Below are 23,077 nucleotides of genomic sequence, written 5' to 3'. Positions count from 1 at the left end.
TGTGGTTATCTGACAAATGTGCATCACCCTCCCAAGCAGCAAATATACAAGAGCAAGAGACCCAAAATTACTACCACAGCGTGGTTAAAACTCCGTGGAGACCACACCGCCTTTCCAAAGCCACCAGCAAGGGCATCAATCCTGCAAACACTATGAGAAATGCTGAAGATGCAACCAGCACTTTAGCAGATCCACCTCACCCATGGCATCTTCCATTGATCTCCGTGACCATCCAGACCCCAGGGAGCAGTAACTGGGGCTGCAGACCCTAAATGCAATGCAGGGACATGCAGGACATCAAAATGACCCCCCAAAAGGGTTCTCTGAGCTGGGCACTGCACCATGGTGGGGAATAAGGTATCTTGCATCCTTCATCATCACACTAAGGACGGGAATAGTTAAACAAAGCAGCTTTCAGGTTTTTTATCTGCTTTCTCAGCCTGTGGCGGGGCTTTGTGGCTCATCTTTTCACCTGAGTGGGAGAAGGCGGGAAAGGCACCATCCCGGTTCGCATCCCCCCACCTCAGAATGGCGCCCTACCCGTGCCGTAGTGCTCCAGCCCCGTGGGCACCTCTTGCGTGGCAGGTTCATCCCAGAGCGGGCAGCAGGTCCTCGGCTGGCAGCAGGTGGCCTGAAAGCCGCAGGTCACCCAGGGGTCCTCACAGGGGCCGACGGCGCCTTGTTTCTGGGAGAGGGAGAAGCGTCAGGGGAGTGGGACCCCAAAATGGCTGCCCCACACAAGGGGGCGGCACAGCTTTCCACCCCCGAATTCAGACACAAGTCTCCGAAACGGCGGGGTTTGCTCAGGAGAAATTATGCCGTCCAAACTCAGCCGGCTGAGGGGTGTCGTGATCAGGCTTTAAAAGCCCTTTTTTAAATGAAAGGTGAGGGGAAAAAATGAAGGCTCATGGGGCGCAAGATGGCGGTGAGGAGGGGGTCTCCCCAGGGCTGGCGTGGGGGGGACACCCGCCATGAAATGGGACCCATTTCAGCCAAAATTGTTATTTTTTGGCAGCGTGAGGCAGGAGGCCCCACATTCCCACCATTAACGTGAGGAGCTGAGGGGCACCCTGGCACTATGGGGGACCCCAGCCCTGTGCTGAGGCCAATCTGCATATTCATGTAAATATTCCTACTTATATTGCTATTATTTGGGAATACTATGTTTATATTTATCTTTGTGTTATTTGTGTTTAGATTCGTTAGTTACATTTATGTGTCCACAGACATATATGTGTGTGTACACATACACATGTATACACATGTAGCATACACACACGAAGTATATGCTCACATCTCTATATTTATATAAACTTAAGTATTATCACATAGATATTATGTAATATACTGTATTATTACATGTTTGCACATAATATATATATACATGCATTGATTATATGTGTGATATAGGCATGTATATAGCCAAACATATGTAATACTAGTTTATCACTGTCATTATGTATTACAAATGTTTGGGTTTATTGTGTATAAAGTTATATTTATACTTCCCATAGAAAATATATGTATTATATATACAAGCTTATATAGATATATGGAACTAAATCTAGGATATAATTTTCATTTTCTTTTATACATATATTTTTATGAATATGTATGCATAGTGTATATATGTGTATATAGCTTATATTTTTTTTTCCTTATATTAATGTGTGTATATACACACATACTGTATAAGATATATAGCGCATATATATGTATATCCCTATAGAAGAGGATTACAACATATACATACATACAAATAAATTAAGGATGGTTTACATTTTTTATTACTATTATTATTTCCCTGCAGCAAAATAGTTTTGCTTCATTTCCAATCTGTATTTAGAGGACAAATGCACACGTGGAGCCATTTAAAAGAAATATCTCGAGCTCTGTTAGAAATATTTAATGTGTCAGGGCGGCCTTTTCTTCCTAATTTGGTGCAAATCTTGCTTTCTAGCAGGTCTTCTGTGCAGCCTGGTGTCTCAGCTCGGAGTTACAGCTTTCACCTGCCCTCACTTAGGATCTCTGACACTGGCCAGCATTTCTTTGGGCGAAGTTCTCCAAAAACTCCAGCCCAAGTGAGTGAAGCTTTTCCAAAGCCTGGTCTAAGTTTGTGCTGGTCCCACTGCGTCCACCCCCAGCAGGTGAAGGTCGGGGAGTGGAGCCACTGGGACAATGGCGACTGCGACAATCCTCCTCCCAACACAAGGGCAGGAAATCCGATGCCGCGATCTTATTTCCAGTCGAGGTTTGCGAGCTCAAGAGGTTCAGATAAGCTTCGGGTAAACACACAGCATTCGAATGCTGCTCTGAACTACATGAAGCTTTGGAATAATTTAGCAGTTGACACTAAGCCGTGTCAATGAATGGGCTGGAAAGTCACAGCAACCAAAGAGAGAGAAAAATAACCCAAACGCCTTTCTTACCATCACTCCGGGGCGAGCTAAAGGATAAGGGGCTGCGCTGCTGATGGTTGCGTCCACATAGTAACTCATCATCTCAGAGGTGCCTGTGGAAATGGAGATGGATATGAGATGCCCAGCTGCAGAAGGCATAAAAACTGACATTATCAGCTAAGCCTGTGCTTTCTCACTAGCATAGAAAGCTAGGACCAGGCTGTCATCTTAATGAGTTTAAGCTGGAAAAGTTAAGAGGAAAAATATCTGTATTAATAGCAGATATTGTGATTAGATGTGTTGTATCAACAACGCGGACATGCAGAGCCATTAGTGTCAACTGCTGAGAGCCTGACAATGGTGAATGAATTATCACCTGGAAGCTGATGGAGCTACTCTGGGGGAAGATGAGATCATATTTCCTTTGCTGTAGAACCGGTGGGAAATTGTTGCCAACCTTTTTCTTTTGAAAAAAAAAAAAAGAAGAAAATAAAAAAGAAGCCGGTTTGTTGAGATCAACACCTTTCCTGTAAAAGCTGCGTCTAAAACAATCTGTTTCACAAAGAACTTTGCTGATTTCAAGAGACATCTTCTGTTTTCCTATGTTCATACCCCTTTGCTAAAGCTCTCCCTTGCATTGCTAAGACTTATAGTCCTGACTATTTGGTTTTCAATCACAGATTAGCCCATTTGCATAGCTGAGGTGAAGGAGCTGCAATCTGTTTTCAAATCTGGAGATGTTTCTCCCTCTCTCCCTTAAATGCCCAATGGAAAATGCAGGGCCAACGCACTTTCTGTGTTTTGGGGAATGTGACTTCAAGGTGCTGGGAGGAAAGAGTAAAGAGGGAGTAGCCTGGGATGGGGTGGTTACAACTCAGAGCCAAAGGGGAATGGCTATTTTCATCTCACTGATCCACAGCACAGCCTGAGAGATGCACAAGCTGCCGCTGCTTTAACCTCTCCGAGAGCACAACAGCTCCAGTTCCTCTGCAACCCCCCACTTCTGATTTCTGCAGAGCTCCTGTGCCACCCGCTGCAGATGCAAACACTTGTCCAAGTCATCAGGTTATCTTCAGCCTCCTCTTTCTGCACTGCACCCAAGAATAGCTGCCAGAAGAACCAGGACCTGGTCCCAGCCTCCCCCCGGCTCCTTCCCTGCTCACAGAGCCAAGGTCCACCCACAAACCATCCAAACAAAGGGCAGATCCTGCTTCAGCTGCACCTCACTCACCACTTCAGCGAAAAAAAGGCCTCCAGATACCATCTCCCAGCACTGTGACTAATGGCCAAACGTGAAACACCTGCATGTGTATGTGTATTAAATTATCATCATCATTTCCTGCTTGTTATTACTAACTTTTGCTCTAACACCAGTACTATTTTTTTTCTTTTAAACTTCTCTTTTTAATTCACAAAACTGAAAACGACCTATGTGGTGGAAGTACAATGAGCCGAATTCTCTTTGTGCTTAGAGCAACCCAAAAACACACATATTGCAAGTTGCTGCAGCTGAGAAGCCTTAACTAATCTCAGCATCTGTGCGTGCCCTCCCAGCCTGCTCTAACTGAGCGTTAAAAAACACTTGGGTTAAATATCTTTGCAGACAGAGAAGCTGCACAGAGCCCACTTCTGCAACTCAGCTAATGAAGGGCAAAGCGTTCAGTCCCAGTTCCCTGATCCTGACTTAAAATGCCTCTCCTAAACATGAACTGACTTCCCCCTTGCTCTAGAGTAAGGACTAAAGCTGCCAAGCTGCACCAAAGGAAGACAGATGCTGCAAAACAGAGACAGAGAAACCTCCAGGCTGATTCACCTGTTTCAATGACACGCACGTGTCCGAGAGTGAGGAGTTACAGCGTTAAAACAGCAGTTGAAACAGCAGCTCTCTTTTTTCCTGCTTTGCAGCTTGTGTGACAGGCAGTTGGGGTTTGGGTTTTGTTTTGTTTGGTTTTTCCCTTTGATCGAGACACCTAAGTCAACACCGGTTCTCGAGAGCGGCTTTCATGCCTCGCTGAATGTCGTTTGCATCTTTCTCAGGATGCTGCTGCCAACTGAACCTTCCAGCAAAGTACCACCCGTTGATGCTCGAAGCAGCATGTGCTTCGGTCAGAGGAGCACAACTAAACCCATCCTGACACCCAGGACAAGGCTTCATGCAAATAAAGGAATATTAAGAAGATTGTCAGAGCTGGAAAGCAGCGCCACCCCCACCCCATCCTGAGCCCCAGACTGGAAAAGGGGAATTATCATCTCTAGACAGCAAGATTTATAGCAAGGACTGTTTGCTTTTTGGTTGCTTTTCCCCTGTGAGCTGTACTATTAAAAAGCACAAGTGGGTGTCAAAAATATAGCGCAACCTCAGCAACCGCTTGCACCCCCATCCCTGTCTGTTCAGGGCAAGTCCACATTCAATGCAAATTAAATCTGCCTGATGCAGATTTTGTGGGTGACAACGGTTAAACGACAGAGAGACGCAGGTTTTAGGCTGCGAAAGGGACCTGGGAGACAAGCTTGGCTAGAAAAGGGCAGGTGAGCAGCTTCTGTGCATAAAATTATTGCGCTTTGGAAAAGAAAAATAAAAATTAAAAGGCAAGCAAAGGCAGACAGCAGAAAGGGAGCTCTGATGTGTTTCATCCAGGCTAATTTTAACAGAACTTCCACCACTTCCCAGAGGAAACTACTTCACAGCCCAAAACATCTCTCACTGTCAGCAAGTTTCCCTGATGTCTGAGCGATATTTTTCTTCTCTTTAGCTTCCTCTAATAAGAGCCTAACGAGTTCCTCTCCTCCCCTCGGACGCCGGTAGACAGCTTTAATGACCGCTCAGGAGCTAAATTCAATGATCGCACTCTGCGTGGCAGGTAACTTGGCCGATATTAAGGAAATCACTGTAGATTTACCCCAAGATAATCAAGATCCATGGCTTGCTGAGAGCTGTTAATAAATAGAGGGGAATCGGAGCCATTTGGTAAAATCCTTAATGACTTAACAGCTTGACTTCAGACTTATTGTTTGCTCTTATTATTCCTGTCTTATTGCGAAAACATGTGCGGGAGAAACAGCATTTATTTTGGGACTTGATCAAGTACCAGCCAAAGCTGTTGGACTCTTGGGCCATTGCTAAACTAAATTACAATTTTAATTTCATTTCAACATCCATCCCTCCTCTTTTATGAGAGATTTTTTTTTTTTAATGAATTACCAAGCTTAGTTTATAAAGTGAAAAGTGTCCTCACCATTAACACAGAGTTAAAAATGTGTATTAAAATGAAGTAATTGTCTATTGACATATGAGGACCCTCGACAATATTCTTATATAGTGTTTTAGTATTGTGTTGTTTAAAAGATGGGGAAAAACCAAGATATTTCTGATTTAAAGAACATGAATGAAGACATTGAAGATGAGAGGCAGCACCTTCAACATGACCATGCTCCATGGGCTGCTGCGCTGGCAGCTCGCTGACCCAAAGCTGCTCAGCAATGGCCATTTTATTTTTGCATCAAGTAATAATTTATCATCTTTGAGGGGGCAGGGAAAATAGCTCGTGGAAATGACATTCTTCCGCAAGGCTTTAACCCTCAAAATCCTGGCACTTTCCAGGCCGCCTGCCAATTCCGTTCTCAGGGGAAAGAGCGTTTGTTGATCTGTTGGCATCTTGAAAACCTCGTGCAATTCGTCAAACCCTGGCACCAGCTTAAAATAAAAGGAGCATCCCTAATGCAGGGATGCAAGCAATAAAAATAAGCATGTTTCCCTTGCTGCCTGTTCACAAGCCCTGGGTTTTAACAGATTGGCCACCTCCTGGTCTGTTTCGTATCAGAGAATCCCACATTTGTTATGATTTTAAAATGCTCTCAAAGATAATAACTGATTTACCAAAGGAAAGCCAGGCAGGGCAGTAAATACTGATGCTATGGTAAATAGAACAATAGCACAGTTGCCCTTCTGCACCTTTAATAAATACTCTACGAGATTAAATGATTTGGCTGAGGTTACAGGGAGAAAGTGAGGGTGAGAGGCTGAGGATCGGAGCCCTTGAGCCACTATCTTAACTTCCCGGTGGTGACTGCAGCTGGATTAGTGACGCTGTAATGAGGTTGTCTGCGCCGTTTTTGGGAACGATGAGGATAACAGGATGGAGGGGGGAGATGCCTGTCAGCACATCACTTTCTGCTTTAACGCTGTGCTTTTTCTTTTCTCAGTGGGTGTCAGATCTGAAGGAGATCTGATGGTACCTCAAGAGCCATCCTATTTGGCTGGACAGACTCGAGCTGGGACAGATGACAGTGTCACCAGTGGTCACCAGATAGCGCCAGGACACTTCAGGTTTGGACCAGTCTCATATGCACACGCGCTTTGCTTGGCAGTAAGCTACTTTGTGCTTTAGATTTCTCCTTTACCTGGCTCATTCCTCTATTAGTCAGCTATTTTATAATTAAACTGAAATAATGTCACCATCAACAGCAGCACCAAATCAACAGCCAGCTGACAGCACAGGGAGAGGGTTATAGGTAGGATGGTGCCATTAAATCTCTTTTGGATCCTGCCACCTACTTGCAATTGCAGGAAGATGTGAATGGGTGGATAGGGGGTTAATTAGTTCATCTGTTATTTCACTCACAAATTTCCCTCTGTGACTTAGAGCACAAAGTCATCGGCCAGATCCTCAGCTGGGGCAAAGCAAAAGGGGGAAAGAACATGTTGATTTCAGCGAGGGATCCCCTGCACCAGGGAAGGATCTGGCCCTGCAGGGAGCATGTGTTCCCCGTCTCAGAACCTGATCTGCCACATGGCAAAGGGATTTTGGTCAGGGATTGACAACTCAGCTATAAATTTGTGTTTTGCTCCAGATTCCCTGTATAACCCCCAAAAATCCAGGTCACTGGGTGCGCGGTACCATTCCCTGCTGCCCGGGGTGAAAATATCTGGGTAGCCCAAAAAATCTGGCTTGCCAGAAAATTGTTTACGCGACAAGCAGGGGTGAGGTTAAAAAAACGGCTGAATTAGAGGCAGCAGAAACAGCCTGTGAGCAGGAAACAGCTCTGGATCCAGCCCACAGCCCCCAAAGGTGTCAGTTGACAGCCCAGGATGGGAAGTCGATGGTAACTGTAATACCAAATGCGTGGCCACATGCAAAGCGATGATTTCAAGACTAATGGGAAGGGGAAAGGCCTTGGCTCTGCTCCTCAGGGACTCATAAACCCCACTGGTGCCTTTTGGACTGGCTGAGGGGTGCAGGATTGTGCCCTTCCCGAGGCAGCACATCCCTGCAGCTGTGGCATTCGGGTTCCAATTCCTCCTGAAAACAAATGCTGGCACCTGTGGCACTTTCTGCCCTTTGTGGGATGGCATTGCTCTTAAAAACCTGTGGAGGTGCCGCAGCAAACCCCTTACAAGCACTCCCAGAAAAAGACAGGAATCCGCTCTGGTCAGCTTCTCCCTGAACAAACCAACCCCCATCCAAACAAAAATACAATTTAAAGTGTAAAAGGAACTGCAAATTTTATCCACTGTAATAACGCCAAGGCGCAGCCTTCTACCTTCTACCTACATAAGGGTAGCAATAATGTTTTCCTGAACATACATATAAACTTTATATACTCTATATTAAAAAAAGAATAGGACTTTTAAAGGGAAGCATCAGCGCAGACATTTATAAGATCCTGCAGTATTGTTAGCAAACACACAGATCAGTTACTGACTGAAACTGGAAATGGAGAGAGTAAAAGTAAATCACCGACAAAACAAATCGTAGATGTCCTGCAAATGAACACAGGTACCTACAACCCACCAAGAAGAGTTTAAAGCGACTCTCTCCCCACCACCACTTACTACTTAGCTGCAAGACCAGGGGCAAAGCTTATGTCCTCCACGGCTTCCCACACTTGTCTCCGATCTCTTTTCCAACTACCTGGTGTTATCCTCCGCGCCGGAGTCGGAGAGGATGGAAATACCATAGTGTTTGCTGCAGGGCTGCCTATTCAAAGGGAGGGGGAGTGGTCAGCCCCACATCCAGGGCGGTGGGAAAGGCCAGTTCCACACTCACCAGCCAGGAAAAAAACACCTCTGGCAGCTGTCACACCGATGGGAAACAAAAGTTAGCGTAATATTGGTTGGAGGTGGGTATGGGGGCAGCCTCTCGCCAGCCTTTCCCCCCGCCGGTGCCTTTGGGTGCTGCTTTTGCATCCTGTAAAGCGATCTGAGTGCTCCAGCATGCTTTGCAAGTGTTACTCGGGCCCCCAAAATTACCTGTGAAGTGCAGCTTTATTCTTGCACAGAGACTGAAAACCAGGCAGGCAGAGCAAAGCCAGGGTGAGGTTTTTTCCCAGCCCTGATCCCCCAACATCAGCTCAGCTGCTGCCTCTGCCTGGAGGTGCCTGAAGGCAGAAATCACTGTTTCCTCCCTAAAAGGTCCCCTGGGCACCTCTGCCTTTCGTGCTCCCATGAATATCCCAGGGCGTACTGGGCTTCCTGGTGCCTGGGCAGGATCCAGCCTGGTATCATACCCTAAAACCCCTTATCATGTGCCTCTGGTGCCAAAGAAACAGCCACGATAGCTGCAAGCCGCTGAAGCAATCTCCCCTTACGTACCAGAGATGCTCTCTCCAGGCAGCAAAGCTGCCTTTTCCTCCAGGAGAGGGCTCCAGGCTGAAAATCCTCTCCAGTTCCAGCACAGATCCCCATCCTGTCGCCTTCATGAGCAACTGAGCCCCTGCCAGCAGCCCCAGGAGCGAGAAAAGGCCCAAACACCAAAGTTTGCATGTGTGATGTCCTGGGATATTTTGTTTATGGGCAAAATAGAAGGCTGGAAACAGCTGCTGTGAATTTTCCCTACAAATCCTAACAGTGAACTGTGATACAACAGCAGAAAGGAGGACACAGCCCTCATTGCCTCGTTGCACTGATGCTGTGATATTCTGTTTGACAGAATATTTACAAAGTGTCTGTTTTTCAGGGAAGTTTGCAGCAAGAAAAAAACCAAAATGCACCGTGTACATCTCACTATTATCGCTGGAAATCCAGGCTGAAGCGCTCATCATTCTGGGGAGAGAAATAACTCCTGGGGATGCCCTTTCCCAGTCCAAAAATGGGTATTTTGGCTACTCCCAGCTGAGTGGACGTTTGCAAAGTGCAGACCAAAATTGGATTTGCTGTCAGGTGGGTAATTTCTGCCTCCACAGGGCTTCTGTGGCATTGACTGCTGCCAAAAGCTTCCCAGAGACATCAAATGTTCAAAACTCCAGTGTTTGCAACCATAAAGGGCTCCCAAGTTCTTCACCCCCCAGCCCAGGAGACCGCTCAGATGCACATAATGACAAATAAGAAAAAAACCCCACAATATTGATGCACATTAAATTATGAACAGGTCCTTCGAAGATTTTCTCAAGCTTCTAAATGAGGAATTTATCTCTCCTTTAGCTTTTGCCTTAACTTAGAAACACACAGCTACAGGTGGCCCGAATATACGTTACCTGTTGAACTTGCAGCCGTAAGGCACGGATCCCTCTTGTAGCTATTTGAACGCAGGAAATTATTTACAGGGTTCCCATCTTCTTAGGAAAATTTCCAGCCTCCTGGGCTTTGGTACAAAGGCTCGGTCACGTCTGAACGCCGAAGGAGTGGAAAGCATCCAGCAACCAATTTTTTTTATCCGGGCAACTCTTCCCAAAGCTGCAGGATAACCCCGCTGGCAGCTGCAAACAAGATGTCTTTCCTCAAGCTGGATGCTTTGCTCTGCAGCAGACGGTTCTTCCAATACAGTCATCTATATATTAATATATTATGGCTGTCCAATCGGCTGTGTGTCTGCAAAATGGAAAGGCTTCTGGTTTCGGCTGTTTCTCACAAGGCAGCACGACGGCCGCTGCCTGCAGATCACCTCGCTCAGCTTGCACATGGTCACTGCTGTCACATTGGTCGCTTAAACCAGTTGCTCCAGCTTTGAGTTAAATTTTGGGTGGTTTATGGAAGCCATTGTGCATTGAGAAGTACTTTCCATTCCAGCTGGTTTGGATTTTCCTCGTGCTCATAAAAAAATGAAATGATTCCTTAATGTTTAGCTGAAGTAGTTATTAATGTTTTTATGGAATCTGAGATATCTCGTGCATATTTCACGGGCTGTGCACTGGTAAGCTGCTGAAATTTAGGGACATGTGGGCACACAGGCTGCTTCTGGATGTGTCAGCAGAAACAGCCCCTTTCCCAATAACCTAAGAAATCCTTCTGACCATTTTGCAGTTAGACATATGGATGGAAAATGAGAGCAGCATCATGCTGAAGGTGCAGACTCGGTCCTGCTGGAGGATCAGAAGCCACTAAGGGTGAGAAACTTCACGTAATAAACTTCCACATCCCCTTATGGATCTCTAAGTATTATAATTTCCATATGAAACTGGAAAAACGAAGCAGAAACTGCTAAAATGACCCTGAGCACCCGAGTCTGGCTTTTTTCAGTTGATGTTCGGTGGTGACCCTGGTACAAGGGAGCAGAAAAAGGCGATTTTGGAGGGTTACCTTCTGTTTGCCCTGGGAGAAGGTGATCCAGGAGATGAAGGAGCTGCCCGTGGCAGGTTTGCCCAGGCTGCAGCAGCCTTCCCTCCTGCCTCTCCTCAAAATCAAGGCCATAACACACAGCCTGTGCCCCAGATGCCGCAGCCGTGATCCACCAAGAGCTGTGCAACATCTGCTTTCCAGCTGTTGAAGCTTCCCATCGTTTGCTGGCCTCAAAAGCAACCTAGATGCAGCACTCAGCCCTTCTGGGGACGAACACCCCATGAATCGCCTTCTTGTATGGAGCCCAAGGATGCTCCAAATCCAAATCAAGGGAAATATCCGTCCCCAAAAGTAGAAGAATTGGATTTTTCCATTCTTGGGTCAGGCAAGAGCTCAGATCCATCACCTCAGATACAATGTGATGGATCCAGCTTACACACTAAAAGAGAAGCAGTTCAGGGTGTACGGCAGCATCCTGAATGCTTAAAACAGGTCCAGACGTGACTTTTGCCAGGCTATATTAGGTTAGAAGCTGCTGCAGCTAAATCTCCTTCATATGGGTTGAGTTAATTGCCATAAACGTGCTCAGACGTGGTTTATCTGTTCTATAGGGGTACGAGAACTGCGCAGAAATGAGCTTTAAATAATGTTGGCGTCTGAAGATGTTAGAGTGGCTTGGGTGTGAGACAACGTGCAGAAAAATCCCTTCCTTCAACTTTGAGTTCTCCTTTTTAGTCTATAAGTGCGCCTATAAATACACATACCTGTGTATATATGATAAAACCCAAAATAACACCCAGACCCATCCGTATTTTCATGCTGGAAGAGGAAGCGAGAAATTTCCACTCAGCTCTGACTCTGGTGTTAAGCAACATCTCTAGGGAAGTTGTAGCCATAACATTGCCCATCTGAGCCCTTCAGATGCAAATTTGTCGATTTTGCTTTGTAAGCACGAAGAACAATCACTTTTCTAAAAGCCAACGTACATATTATCATTATAATCTCCTTTCTGCAGGTGCCTGCTCTGCTCACACCATTAACAATGCAGGGGAAGGATGTGTGACAGCTCCTGTAATAAAAAGGTAAGTTAATTATCATTTATGAAAATGTTAACTGTAGAATCAGCCACCATGTACCAGTTCTCTCATTTCGAGAAGAATTAAGCCTGTTGACTGGGAGGGGGATCTTTCATTAGACTATCCGATACACTCAGAAAAAGCAAAAGAAAGGATTTCATCACACATACCCTCTTCAAGTCTGTAAATTAAAATCCTTACACAAAGTCATTTAATCTAGGACCATAAAGGCAGATTTCAGAAGTGCTCTTTTCCCAGGCAAGCGTATAAATAAAGATCAGATTTACAAAAATGCTCTCAACTAACAATTCCTGCTCGAACACATCTGGCCAGATTTCAAAATGAATTCAGCAGCCAGTTAATCACTTGCTCTTTATTACTTAACTCACTATTAGCATGGGGGTAAAAAAAGAGAGATATTTTTATTTCCTTTTATCTGTTAAAATATTCTCCGCATCTTGCTGTAGTGAAATTCAAAACGCTGATAAAAATGTTGACATTCTTAGAAAGTCAACGGCTTCTCAAGCCAGTATAAAAATACAGAAAATGAATTGAGATCATTTCACTGCTTCCTTTTGCATGTGTTTTAAAAAATAAGATTAGCACTGCAGGGAAAATGTCATATAAAACCATTCACAAAAGAACAAGTTCTGTCCCTATGGATGGTCAGCGGGGCTGAAGCTCCTGAGAATCATAGAATCATTTTGGTTGGAACAGACCCTCAAGGTTGTGAAATCCAACCATCCAACCTCATCTGGAGAAGGTGCTGCAAAGGGAGAGCCCGCATTTTCCAGTTTTCTCCACTCCAGGTGGTCCTGCAGTGCTCAGGTTTGTTTTCTCCCCAAAAAGAGGGTCACCTCGGCAGCACTGCCCAGTAGAGCAGCTCAGCTGCATCCATAAATCAGGTTGTGATCCCAGCCTGGAGAAAGGAGTGGTTGGCTTTCCATCACCGCCGTTTCATGGCTCATCACTTGACTCCAACCCAACACAAGACATCCTTTGAAGTCGCTGGGATTCTCCTTTCATGGCTCACAGCTTTTCAGTGCCAGAAATGCCACTGCGCTGGGGGTGAGGAGGAGAAAAAGCTCGGATGACGTAAGAATGAAGAGATTTTATTGCGTTTGGGTTATATGACTAACTGATAAACCTGAGAAAGTTGGTTTTTCTTCAGGCCTTTTCCCAATATCAAACGGACCTTTTTGCTCTCCATCAGCTGACAGACGCAGCAGAGGACAACAAGAGTTCGGTGGTTTTTGTAATAATCTCAGGAGGTCTGAGCTGAAATCTGTACCCTCCTGGGTACCACCGTCCAGACAGAAACATGAGTTACATGCTCAGCAAAGAAAATATTGTTATTCTCCTGTGTTTCTGTATGAGGAACCATAGCGCAGGGAAATTGTGTAACGTGCCTGGTGGCTGAACGTAGACTGGAGATATTTCAGCATTAAGCTCATCTAAACCAATGCAAGAATACATGTAAGTTACAAAATACTTTTTGTTATAAGAGTAAACAGGAGGTGGAGAAAAAAATACAGTAGCAGAAATGTGAGGCTTGATTTTGTGGAAATGAGTTATGAACATGTCCTTTACCTCTCTGTTGATTTTCCACATGGTTCCAGGTCAAGGGAAGTTTGTCTGTGACAAAGATTAGGCTTTCAGAACAGCTGTGTCTTTTCATATTTAATTCCTGAGCTCCACCGAGCACATTTGGACAGGTTTTCTTTTGTCCCCTCCATTAATTATCAGAGGAGCTCAGGCGGGATTACAGCACACAGGTGACATCCCCCAAGAGATGTGATGTTCTCCTCTGTGAAAGAGGGGAAAAAGAGGAGAAAAATAGTGTTTGTCGTGGCAGGTTGAACACAGGCTGTCATCAGGCCTGCCCGGTGATGGAGATTTATTTCTGTCCAGGCTGGGGCTCGCAGCACTGGGTCCCACATGTGAAGTGAAAGTGGAAGTGTGTGGGTGGGAGGGGAAGCAGCAGCATCTCATTTATCAGGATTCCACCCGGCCCCAGGCTGTGCTAAAGGAGCGTTTCACATCTCCCGTGCAGCAAAACACGTCCCCAAGGGCATCACCACCTCCTCCGCCAATGGTTGAGGCAGTGACACCTACCCAGGAGAGGAGAGACTCTCACTGATGTCCTACAACCTTCTCTAGGTCCTTCATGGACCCACCCGTCCTTATCGCAGCTCCCCAAAAACAACGCCCCGTCCTGCCGTTCCCCCTCCCAGCCCTCGCAAAAGTCTGCGGGAGCCAGCATGGGTTTTAAGCAGAGCAAAGAGGGGCTGGAGGGGAAGGGGGTCATGGTGGGGTTAGCTGATGAATGGCAAACAATCCTAATTTATGCAAAAAAAGCAGTCTGGAAAAAATGACATTCCTGCTTGTCTGCATATATAATCTAGAAAAATCCTAAATAAAGGAGCCAAAGATGCTTCTATGAATTAGACCTTTATCCTTCCAGCATCCCAGAGCTCAGCCCATGAATTTGGGTGAGTTTGCCTTTTTAATTGCTCTGTCTTTCTAATGCAGGCTATTTCGAAACTGCGCCAACAATGCCCTATTGGAAATCAAACAGATCACTTGGGCTATGGCTTTTATCTGGTTTTCCACCATCTTAGACAACAAACAAGCCATTAATGTCTGGAAACGAAACATAGCTTTGATTTTGAGTTCGAAACCACTGCTCAGCTTGCTGCCAGTGATGTCCAGTGTCACATTTAAGGCCAGCCCATGTCCCAACACTGATTAATTCCTCCCTACCCTTATACCTGGGTGCCCACGTGCAAGTCCTGTCTCGGTGGAGATGCTCTGGGTTTGCAGTCCTAGAAATAAAACCACAGCACAGCTTTTCTATTAATGAAATCTTGTGATAGTAAGCAAGTATGGGCTTTATTTTGGGTCCTAAATTCAGCTCTCCATTAGGATTAGGAGGTTTGCAAAGGATTTCTGGTCTAGTTGCTGGAGCAACTATATCTTCATTAACATCTATGCACTTGAATAACTCCTGGCTTCTTCTGCTGATAATTCTCCAACTTTTATTATCTGCAGGGTCTCTGCACAGTCTCATCCTGCTGCAGATGCTCCTTAGGAGACCCAGCACATAGTCCTGGTATCTCCACCCTTCATAAGCTGCAAACACGTGGGTTTCCAGCACAAAATCCAGAAGCTGCATCCCAAAGGTACCTCTGAGCCTCTTGGTTTCGCTCCCATCACTGGGTACCCAAATGCGTGAGATGCCATCCTTACCCAGCCTTTCCCAGACCCGCAAATAGCAGATGGCTTTTTAATTTTCGTTTCCCACCCACAATATAATCTCATGGTGCAAAGATGAGGTTTTCTGCTGTTGCTTGTGGTGGAGGGGGGAACACACACGGCTGGCGATGTTAACCCTTGTCCTTCTCCGGAAGGTCTCGCTCAGCTGGTACCAAGTCCTCTGGTTTTTGAAGTCAGCAGGAGTCCGGCCTGGGGAAGGTTTACGGGATGAGTTTCGGCTGTTCTGATTGAAGCTGTTTCCAAAAACCCGCGAATGCCGTTTTCAGAGCATCGCAAGGAACTGGGGCTCACAGCATCGGATCATTCAGTGCCTGTAAATCTCCCTCTGAGACCTTATAAATCTCAGCCAGGAGTTTCATTTTATTTTGGCCACCCTGAGCACAAGCCATGAACATGGACACAGCCCTGCTTCTCCTAATGCAAATAAGATGAGAAATCATTATTTTTTCAATTCCTCCTTGAGCATCCATGGGCTGAAGGGGACCTTGCTGAAACACAGAGCAAGCTGAATTTACCTCCTCCCTGAATGAGCTTCATTAGCTTGTGCAGTCAGCTCCAGATTTCAATGCATGCAGCAAATGGGAGAAATAAAATAAATACTACAATCAAAATGCTTAAACCTATGCCTTGTCTATGCCAACACAAACCCTGAATCGGAGGAAGCATTAGGCTAAATATAGATCCTCAAGCAAAATCGGAGAGCTTTTATTTTTTTTTCCTAGGTCCATACTGTAAAACATCTGCTGAACAGTTTCCTATAACTGTTTTTGGCTTTTAAATCAAAGAAAGAAGAAACAATGTCCCATTTTTGTAGAGAGAAAAGGAGGGGGGGAAGAATAGACCTTCCTCTCAAAGCAAGATGACAATGAGGATAGAAATAGAAAGGGGAGAGCTTTGAAACATCTTGAGGCCAGACAAGAAGTGGGTGAATGGCAGGTTCAGGTATCTCAACTCCCATTTTGAGAGAAAACTGGCAAAACTGCTGCCAACCCGAAGGGAAAACCCCTGGGCAGAGCGGGACCGTGCCCAGCAGCTGCAGAAAAAGGGGGTGCAATGGCACTGGTAGTTTGCTGGGAGGAAATAAAAGAGTGATTTTTAGCGGGAGAAAGGGGAGGAGCTGTGCTGCGGTTGTAAATGGCTTTTTCCCTAGTGCGGAAGAAAATCCTCTGCTCCTTTCAGCATCTCACAGCCACTTCTGAGCTCCCCTTGGCACAGCCATCACATTGCAGGCAATCCACTGCCCAAAGCCACCCGCTTTTCCCCGTCCCCGAGGCCACCAAGCCCTTTCCCCAGGAGGGACACATGGGGGGGACGTGCAGCCCCCGCTGTCACACCTCTTGGGCTTCTTGGCAGCGCAAAAGCTTTTCCTGCCAAGTCACAGGATGCGATGACGGTGCGGCTGGGAAAAACTTCAAAACGACCCAAACAATCTGGGATTGTCTGTGGAGAGCAAGCTCTAAAATTGGCTCCTTGGATTAGCAGCAGGCTCACCCCTGGGGCTTTGTCAGGAGAGCTGGGCTCAGCAGCGATGACGGAGAAGGACTTAATCTCGCTTCCTATCTGTGGTACGGGTTGAATTTAGCCTGGCTTTGCTGGCTCTTCTCGTCCCTCTGGCATCCAGGCACCCAGACAGCAACCGGCCATGGTGACGGGACCGACTTCCTGCTCTCAGAAACCCTGTAGCACCTATAGGATCTATATGACTCAGGAGTCTGCAACCCTTTATACTTATTTCCCTTCTTTATTTATTCCTGTATTGCTTAGCAACCCACATCACCTCCATAGCCCAATTCTTGTGCAGCTCTGGAGGGTGGCGGTACAAGAATTATTATTTTTTACATCTGTAGCTTGCATTGCGCTGGTTTTATTCTTTTTAGGTAAATTCTAGTTATGCAGAGGTAGAGACCTTCCTGTTTGTAGGGGTATCTTAGCACTTTCGGTCCTTCCCAAGGGCCGTGGACACTCTTTTCTCCCTGCCCCACACTGCAGCATCCCTCCAGCATCCCTCTCCCAGCTCAATCCCTCAGAGGAAACCTCAGACAAAAGAAATTGGGAACAAAATCCAGGAGCGGGGAAGTGGCAGGCGAGGGCCTGTGTCAGATCAGCCAGATCCCGGGAGGAAATAATTGAAACAAGGCACCGGCACGTGCCGGGAGACGGGATGTGTCGGGGAGATGTGTCCCTGCCGGCCCTCTCTGGGTGCTCCGGGCAGGCACCAGCTGCTCGCCAGCCCAGCCCTGTGTGTTTGGTGCTGAGATGGCGATGGAGGGGAGACATCCTACCATTTGGGTAGGAAAAAAGCTCTCTGAAATTGAACTCATGCAGTTTGCAGGAGAGGGGCTTTGCTCTCCACAGGAGGTTCCCCTCTGTACTACCAAAGCCAGAGAGAAAACTTGCAAACATTTCTCAAGCACCCAAACCCACTTCTTACAATCCTACTCTGGAATGTACATTCTACCCAGGGCAGAGAGGGTCTCCTGACCTTAAAAATCAACTTTAAGGCAAATTTATCCACCCTGGCTTTGCAGGAGGGGAGCTGTAGAGGATGGGGGACGGGGAGCATCCTTTCCTCTGCCCCATGCCAAGGGGGCTGCGGGTGAAACCTCAGCGCTGTGATAAATGGATAGAACATATTTCAGCTCCAAGGGGCTGTTTGGGATACAAGGGGGCTACGCTGGGGGCAAAATAATTTGTCTTTTTGGGAGAACGAGCTCTCATGTGCATGCAGGTGCTGGGGGCTCAGAGAAGGGGAAGGCAGCAACTCACAGCAACAGGCTCATTAAAAAATACCCTGGAAAATGCTGGAGAAACTGCATCTGGGGGTAAGGTCAGCAGGGACCCACCTTCGCAGATGATGGTGTGGCATGGGTGACATGGGGGGAGCCCCCACGATGTCCCGTGAGGGACACAGCCCCTCTGGAGTGGGGTGTCCTGCGGGGGGTGTCCTGCTCCCAGGAGACGATACCAGGAGGGTGACTGGCAAAGCCGAATTCACAGGTCGGGTTTATATTCTCACAAGCCTGCCTTTGCCAGAGTGTCGATTGCAAGCAAAGGTTCGCAGCTTGGAAACTTGGAAGGGCTGGGCTGTTTTCACTCTCTCTCCCAGGCTCTTTCATTCATGCTTCCTCTCTCTTTTCCCTTGTGCATTTCTCACTCACGCTCTCATTCATGCTCGCTCGCTCATTCTCATTTTTCCTGGCTGTATTTTTAGCTCCCTCGCCGTTCGGAGGATGTGAACATTATCCCTGAGTCATGACTTTGTGAGGAAACAGGCAGCCAGGGCTCCCATTACAACCCGTGAGGGCTCTTATCAGCTGCAGCCCAGGCTGGCTGGGGAGGGGGTTTTATCTCCCCCATCCTCTCCTCTTCCTTTTGCTCCAGCCGCTGCAGCCCCAGCTCCTCCGCTGAGGCCAGGAGGCTCATCCCCGCCAGCCGAGTTGTGATGCAGAGCCTAATGAGTTAAATGAAGATTGGCAGTCAGGAAATAGGAGCAAAGCGTCAGGGCCAAAGAGCATCCTCGGTGCTGGGGTGGCTGGCGCAAGAATGACATCAAGCCCAGAGGTGTCTGGCAGGGCTTTGACACCAAATGCTGCCGGGGTTATTCCCAGCCCGTGCAAACAAACATGAGGTAATGGCACCTGGGGGCTTAGTCGTGAGCTTGTTCTGAATTTGGAAAATGCAAAGTGTGGTGTCCTTCCCCCACCCCGGAGTATTTCAATCTGGCTCAGGATGAGGTTGAAGCAGCAGCAAAGTGTTACACCGGCTCTGTTCCCACACGTGGACGAGCCATTGAAATAGAAACCATCCCGAGTAGAAATTATTTGGGCTTCGTTCCCAAATGCCAATGCCATATCACACGCTACAAACCAGCCGACTGTCTGCTGTGAGAGAAGGCAAAAAATACGGCCAGAAGGGAGGAGGCAGCGCCGCTGCCCCGCACGCTGCCCACGCGTGACAAGGCGTGACGGATGGCTCCCAAGTGACCCCCTGGCTCGGTGCCGGGGGGAGGAGGATGCAGGGGGTCAGTTTTTGGTGTATCTCAACTCAGCCTTGTGCATCACGACGCATCTTTGCTAATCTGGGTGTTGTGTGGCGAGTCGTGAGGCTTGGCTTCACCTTTTGGTGACATTTGGGCTGTTTTCGGCTTGCTTCCTCCAGACTTTCCTCTCTTAACCTTTCTGTTATCTCCTTAATTGTCTCTCCTCCCTTTTCCACCCATCTGCTTATTTTAGCTGCCTCTTCCTGCCTGCACGTGTGGCTCCCTGGCAGAAAAGGGGTCACTCCCCTGCCCTCAGCTTATTTTTGCCCCATTTTTATGCTTTCCAAACAATGGAGACCCTACAGCCTTTTGCTCTGGAAGGAACTGGTTTGTGGTTATTCCCCATCATTTAAAAAAAAACTAAAAATATGCAATGAGCTGCTTCTGCATCCCAGATACCTGTGTTGGTGCTCAGCATCAGGGGGAGCTTTCCACATCATTAAAATTGATACTTGGGGTCTTTTGTCCTTGCAAGTCGCCTCAGGGAGATGGTCCCAGTCCTGCATCTCCTGCAGAGATGCTGTGCCAGGAGCCATCCCACATTTGTCCACCACAGGAGGACACTGAAATGGCTGCTGTCTCACCCAGCACCCTTGGGTGTATGTGGTGGGCAGGAGGGGACCAGCAGGATCTTGGGGTCAGACATGTTGTCCAAGAAACAAGGCCATTTGTGGTCCCAGACTCAAAACACTCCAAGTGTGGAAGCCAGGACTTCCTGGGCTGAGCCCCATTGCTAAAGAAAAGACAAAAGAAAGAGTCATTAGATGCCATTAGTTGTTGTGAAAAGGATTTTCGCTGGCGGCCAGCACTCCTCTTGGGAGGACACAGCCCTGGCTGCAATAACACTCATGTGTGGATCAGGTTTATTTTAAGCACCCCCGTTTCCCCTATATTCCCAGCCCCAGTGACTGCAAACCCAAGGGATTAGTGCACTAAAAGGATCCTCTGCCCCTGCCATTTACCTGCGCTCTGGCTTCTGTGCTTTCCCATTAGAGCTTATTAATTATGATGGCTATTATTTTACTGTATGATGAACACAGCCCTTTCGGCAAGCCTTAGGACATTGCCTAGAATTACATGCAATTCAATAACAAGGAGCCAAACGCCGAGGCCCTGCTTTCACTCCCGGTGAAAAACTCCACCAGCTTTTCATCAAGAGGAGAATCTCAACAAGCAACTGCATCCTCCCCGGCTTCATCTGGCTGTTTTAATGGTGATCCTGCTCAGAAACATCGCAGTTTTGCAAAGCTTGAGCAGGGACCAAGTGCTGCCAGAGCCAGTTCCCAAGTGGATACAAAGATTTCTTCTCCCTGGGGGAGGAAATCAAGGATTTGGGGCTGAGACTTTATTTTTCTCTGAATTTTTGTTTTTGCTCCTCAGGAACTCCTGATTCCACCTCTTTTGTCTCAGAACACTGTCCTCCTTCTCCTCTGGAGGTCACGGCGCAGGTTAGGACAGGGCAGCAACTTCTGAGGCACACAAGAAATGACTCAGAGCTTTGGGAAACCATCCCGCATGGGAAGAGGAGATGACCACAGCCTCAACCCCAATGAGAAAGGAACGCTTTTTTAGGGACACCTTCCCACATAATTGGGGTTTGGAGTATCTCCACGTCTCACAGGCAACGAGCTCTGCTCTTCTTCAATGCAATTATTTGTATAACAACACTGAAGCCCATAGTTTGCACCCGTACCCATCCTAGAAGTTGTTTCTTCTTCTTCAAAACCCCAAACCTTTGTAGTTCACCATTAAAAGCACTATTTATTTATGTTTTTCTTAATGCACAGCGGTAGCGGGCAGCACCTTCCCAGAAAGCCGCATCTCCTGCAGCAAAGACACTGTGTTTTTGAGACTGGGTTTGCTACGAACAGGAGGGATCACATCTCTGCTTCGCCTCTCCCTTCTAAGCCTAAGAAAGCACAAGAACGCCTCCTGAAGGCAATTCTCACCCTGGTGTCCCCCTCGCACCCCACGAGCTCCCCGAGGGGTAGAACAAGGGAATCCACAGTCCTCTGAGCAAAGAGGGTTATTGTGCACAAGCAAATCCTTGCTTTGGCAAAAATCTCTGTGCTGAGATGAGGCAAGCGTGAAGAAAAAAGTGAAGTTTGTGCTCACAAAGAGCACTCAGGGGTTTATTCTGCTTTTCAGGGTTATTCCTGCTGCTGGTTGCCCGCAGCACAGCATCTGGAGAAGCTCAAAGCCGTGAGGCTGTTTATCTTTGCTGCACATCTGTAGGGCAGGGAAGCGCTGTCCCCCCCTCACCCCGAGGAAAGGAGTGGATTTACTTTCCAAACGCTCGGGAGCTGAACTACAGCGAGAGGTCAAGTGACTTGGCGGAGCAACATCGGAGCATCGCGGGACATCGGGGGATTTACTCACTTGGTAAAGTCCACGCACAGCACCCGTAGAACGTATGTCCATGGGGGCTGTGCGGCCTCATTTGTTGCTGCAGTGCTTGTCCTCAGCACATTTCAGTGCTCCTTACAGAGGAGGAAGAATTAATTATCATCGTTATACAACTGGAAAGCGAAGCACAAGGAAAAGGAGGATTTGCTGAGTCCCCCAGGCTCAACAAGGCCCCCCCAGGCTCAGGGGGCTTTTGGTGCCTCCACTTCAGCACACACATACCCATTGCTGATACTGCTTATCGTTGCATTAGAAGCACGTTTTCCAACTCAAAGCAGGAGCAAATAAAATCCTCACTGGTGTTACAGTGAAGTCTTTCCATTCCTACAACTAAAATATTATAATGCTTAAGCTGATAAGTTGCCTGTCTTTCTCTCTGTCCTTCTTTCTCTCTTTCTTTCTGCTTGGGTAATGAAAAAAGAGTTATCACCAGTTTCACTTCCCCTTACTCTCAGCAGCAAGACAATGGCACTTGTTAGTTCTGGTCTATTAGCACAAGTGTTTGGGTTGCAACATTATAATGGTTTGGTTCATATGAAAAAGAGGAGGAAACGTAGAGGCATTTCTTCAGTAATGAAGAAACTTGTTTTGAAGGTTAAGGTGGAGCTGAACTCTTTGAGACAGTTTCTAAACTGTCAACTTCACTTAAAAGATTTATGACTACATGAAAAAAGCCTCTGAGCTGCAGCAAAAGCTGAAGGTGCATCTCACCTCTGAAGACTTGCACACATTTCCTGGCACCTCACATTATTTTTTTTCACGCTTTTTGGTCTGTTTATTTTTTGTTTGTTTGCTTGCTTGCTTTTTGTTTGGGTCTTGGGGTTGTGGCTTTGGTTTGGTTTGGTTTCTCTTCAGGACTGCATAAACTTTACGCTTTGCATTTCTCTGCAGTGATGCTCAGCTCCCCTGTGTTTCTGGAGTTATTTGAACCTTGCAGCAAGCTGTGGCCTGAAAAGCATCATCTGGAGCCGCCTGCCGCCGTCCGACCAGCACTGCAAGCTCTGGGCTAGAGCCAAAAACACCCAGAGAAGGGTCAGAGCTCAGCGAGCCCCAGCCAAGTGTTGCACAAACTCGCCTTCCCCTGCACCCAGGTCACAAAATCTGGCAGGTGCAGACAGGCTCTGAGCTGAAGACAGACTTGTTCTGTCCCCTTTCCTCCTTTGGGGAGGCAAAAGTCAGAGGTAACACGCTCTTTCCTTATTAGATCAGTTGGAAAACGTGCACAAGGGTTATTAACTCATAAACTCGTCTTTGGCCTCTGTATTTTTCAGTTCACCTTTGCGAGATCTGAAGCGCGACGTTGTTGTTAACAGTTCTGGATTGTGCTTTTCTTCTGAATTTTGCGCCCAGCGGATTCATTCACTGCTGGCTTTTCTGGCTTGCTTTC

At 47.1% G+C, this 23,077-nt stretch overlaps 1 protein-coding gene and 1 long non-coding RNA gene across 4 annotated transcripts in view; one reads left to right on the top strand and one right to left on the bottom strand.

Moving 5' to 3' along the window:
• ETS1 (ETS proto-oncogene 1, transcription factor) overlaps positions 1-8,380 on the bottom strand; it is a 62,503-nt gene extending 54,123 nt beyond the window's left edge. Inside the window, exons 1-4 of one of the 3 annotated variants that reach the window (XM_065855575.2) lie at positions 8,233-8,351; positions 2,776-2,862; positions 2,430-2,512; positions 541-685 (exon numbers count right to left, since the gene is read on the bottom strand). In XM_065855575.2, coding sequence (XP_065711647.1) covers positions 541-685; positions 2,430-2,501 — 217 coding nt within the window. In that variant the 5' untranslated portion in view covers positions 2,502-2,512; positions 2,776-2,862; positions 8,233-8,351. Of the gene's footprint in view, positions 1-540; positions 686-2,429; positions 2,513-2,775; positions 2,863-8,232 lie in introns of all 3 variants that reach the window. The other 2 variants (XM_065855574.2, XM_071798891.1) reach the window with 2 other exon arrangements.
• On the top strand, positions 5,161-10,706 carry LOC139825572 (uncharacterized). The gene is made up of 4 exons (XR_011735696.1): positions 5,161-5,260; positions 6,603-6,726; positions 9,356-9,558; positions 10,639-10,706. It is a non-coding gene; the product is annotated as an uncharacterized lncRNA (long non-coding RNA).
• Positions 10,707-23,077: the final 12,371 nt, after the last annotated feature.

The sequence above is a fragment of the Patagioenas fasciata genome, chromosome 24 (assembly GCF_037038585.1).
Source record: "Patagioenas fasciata isolate bPatFas1 chromosome 24, bPatFas1.hap1, whole genome shotgun sequence".
Lineage (NCBI taxonomy): Eukaryota > Metazoa > Chordata > Aves > Columbiformes > Columbidae > Patagioenas > Patagioenas fasciata.
This window is presented reverse-complemented; position numbering and strand designations above follow the sequence as displayed.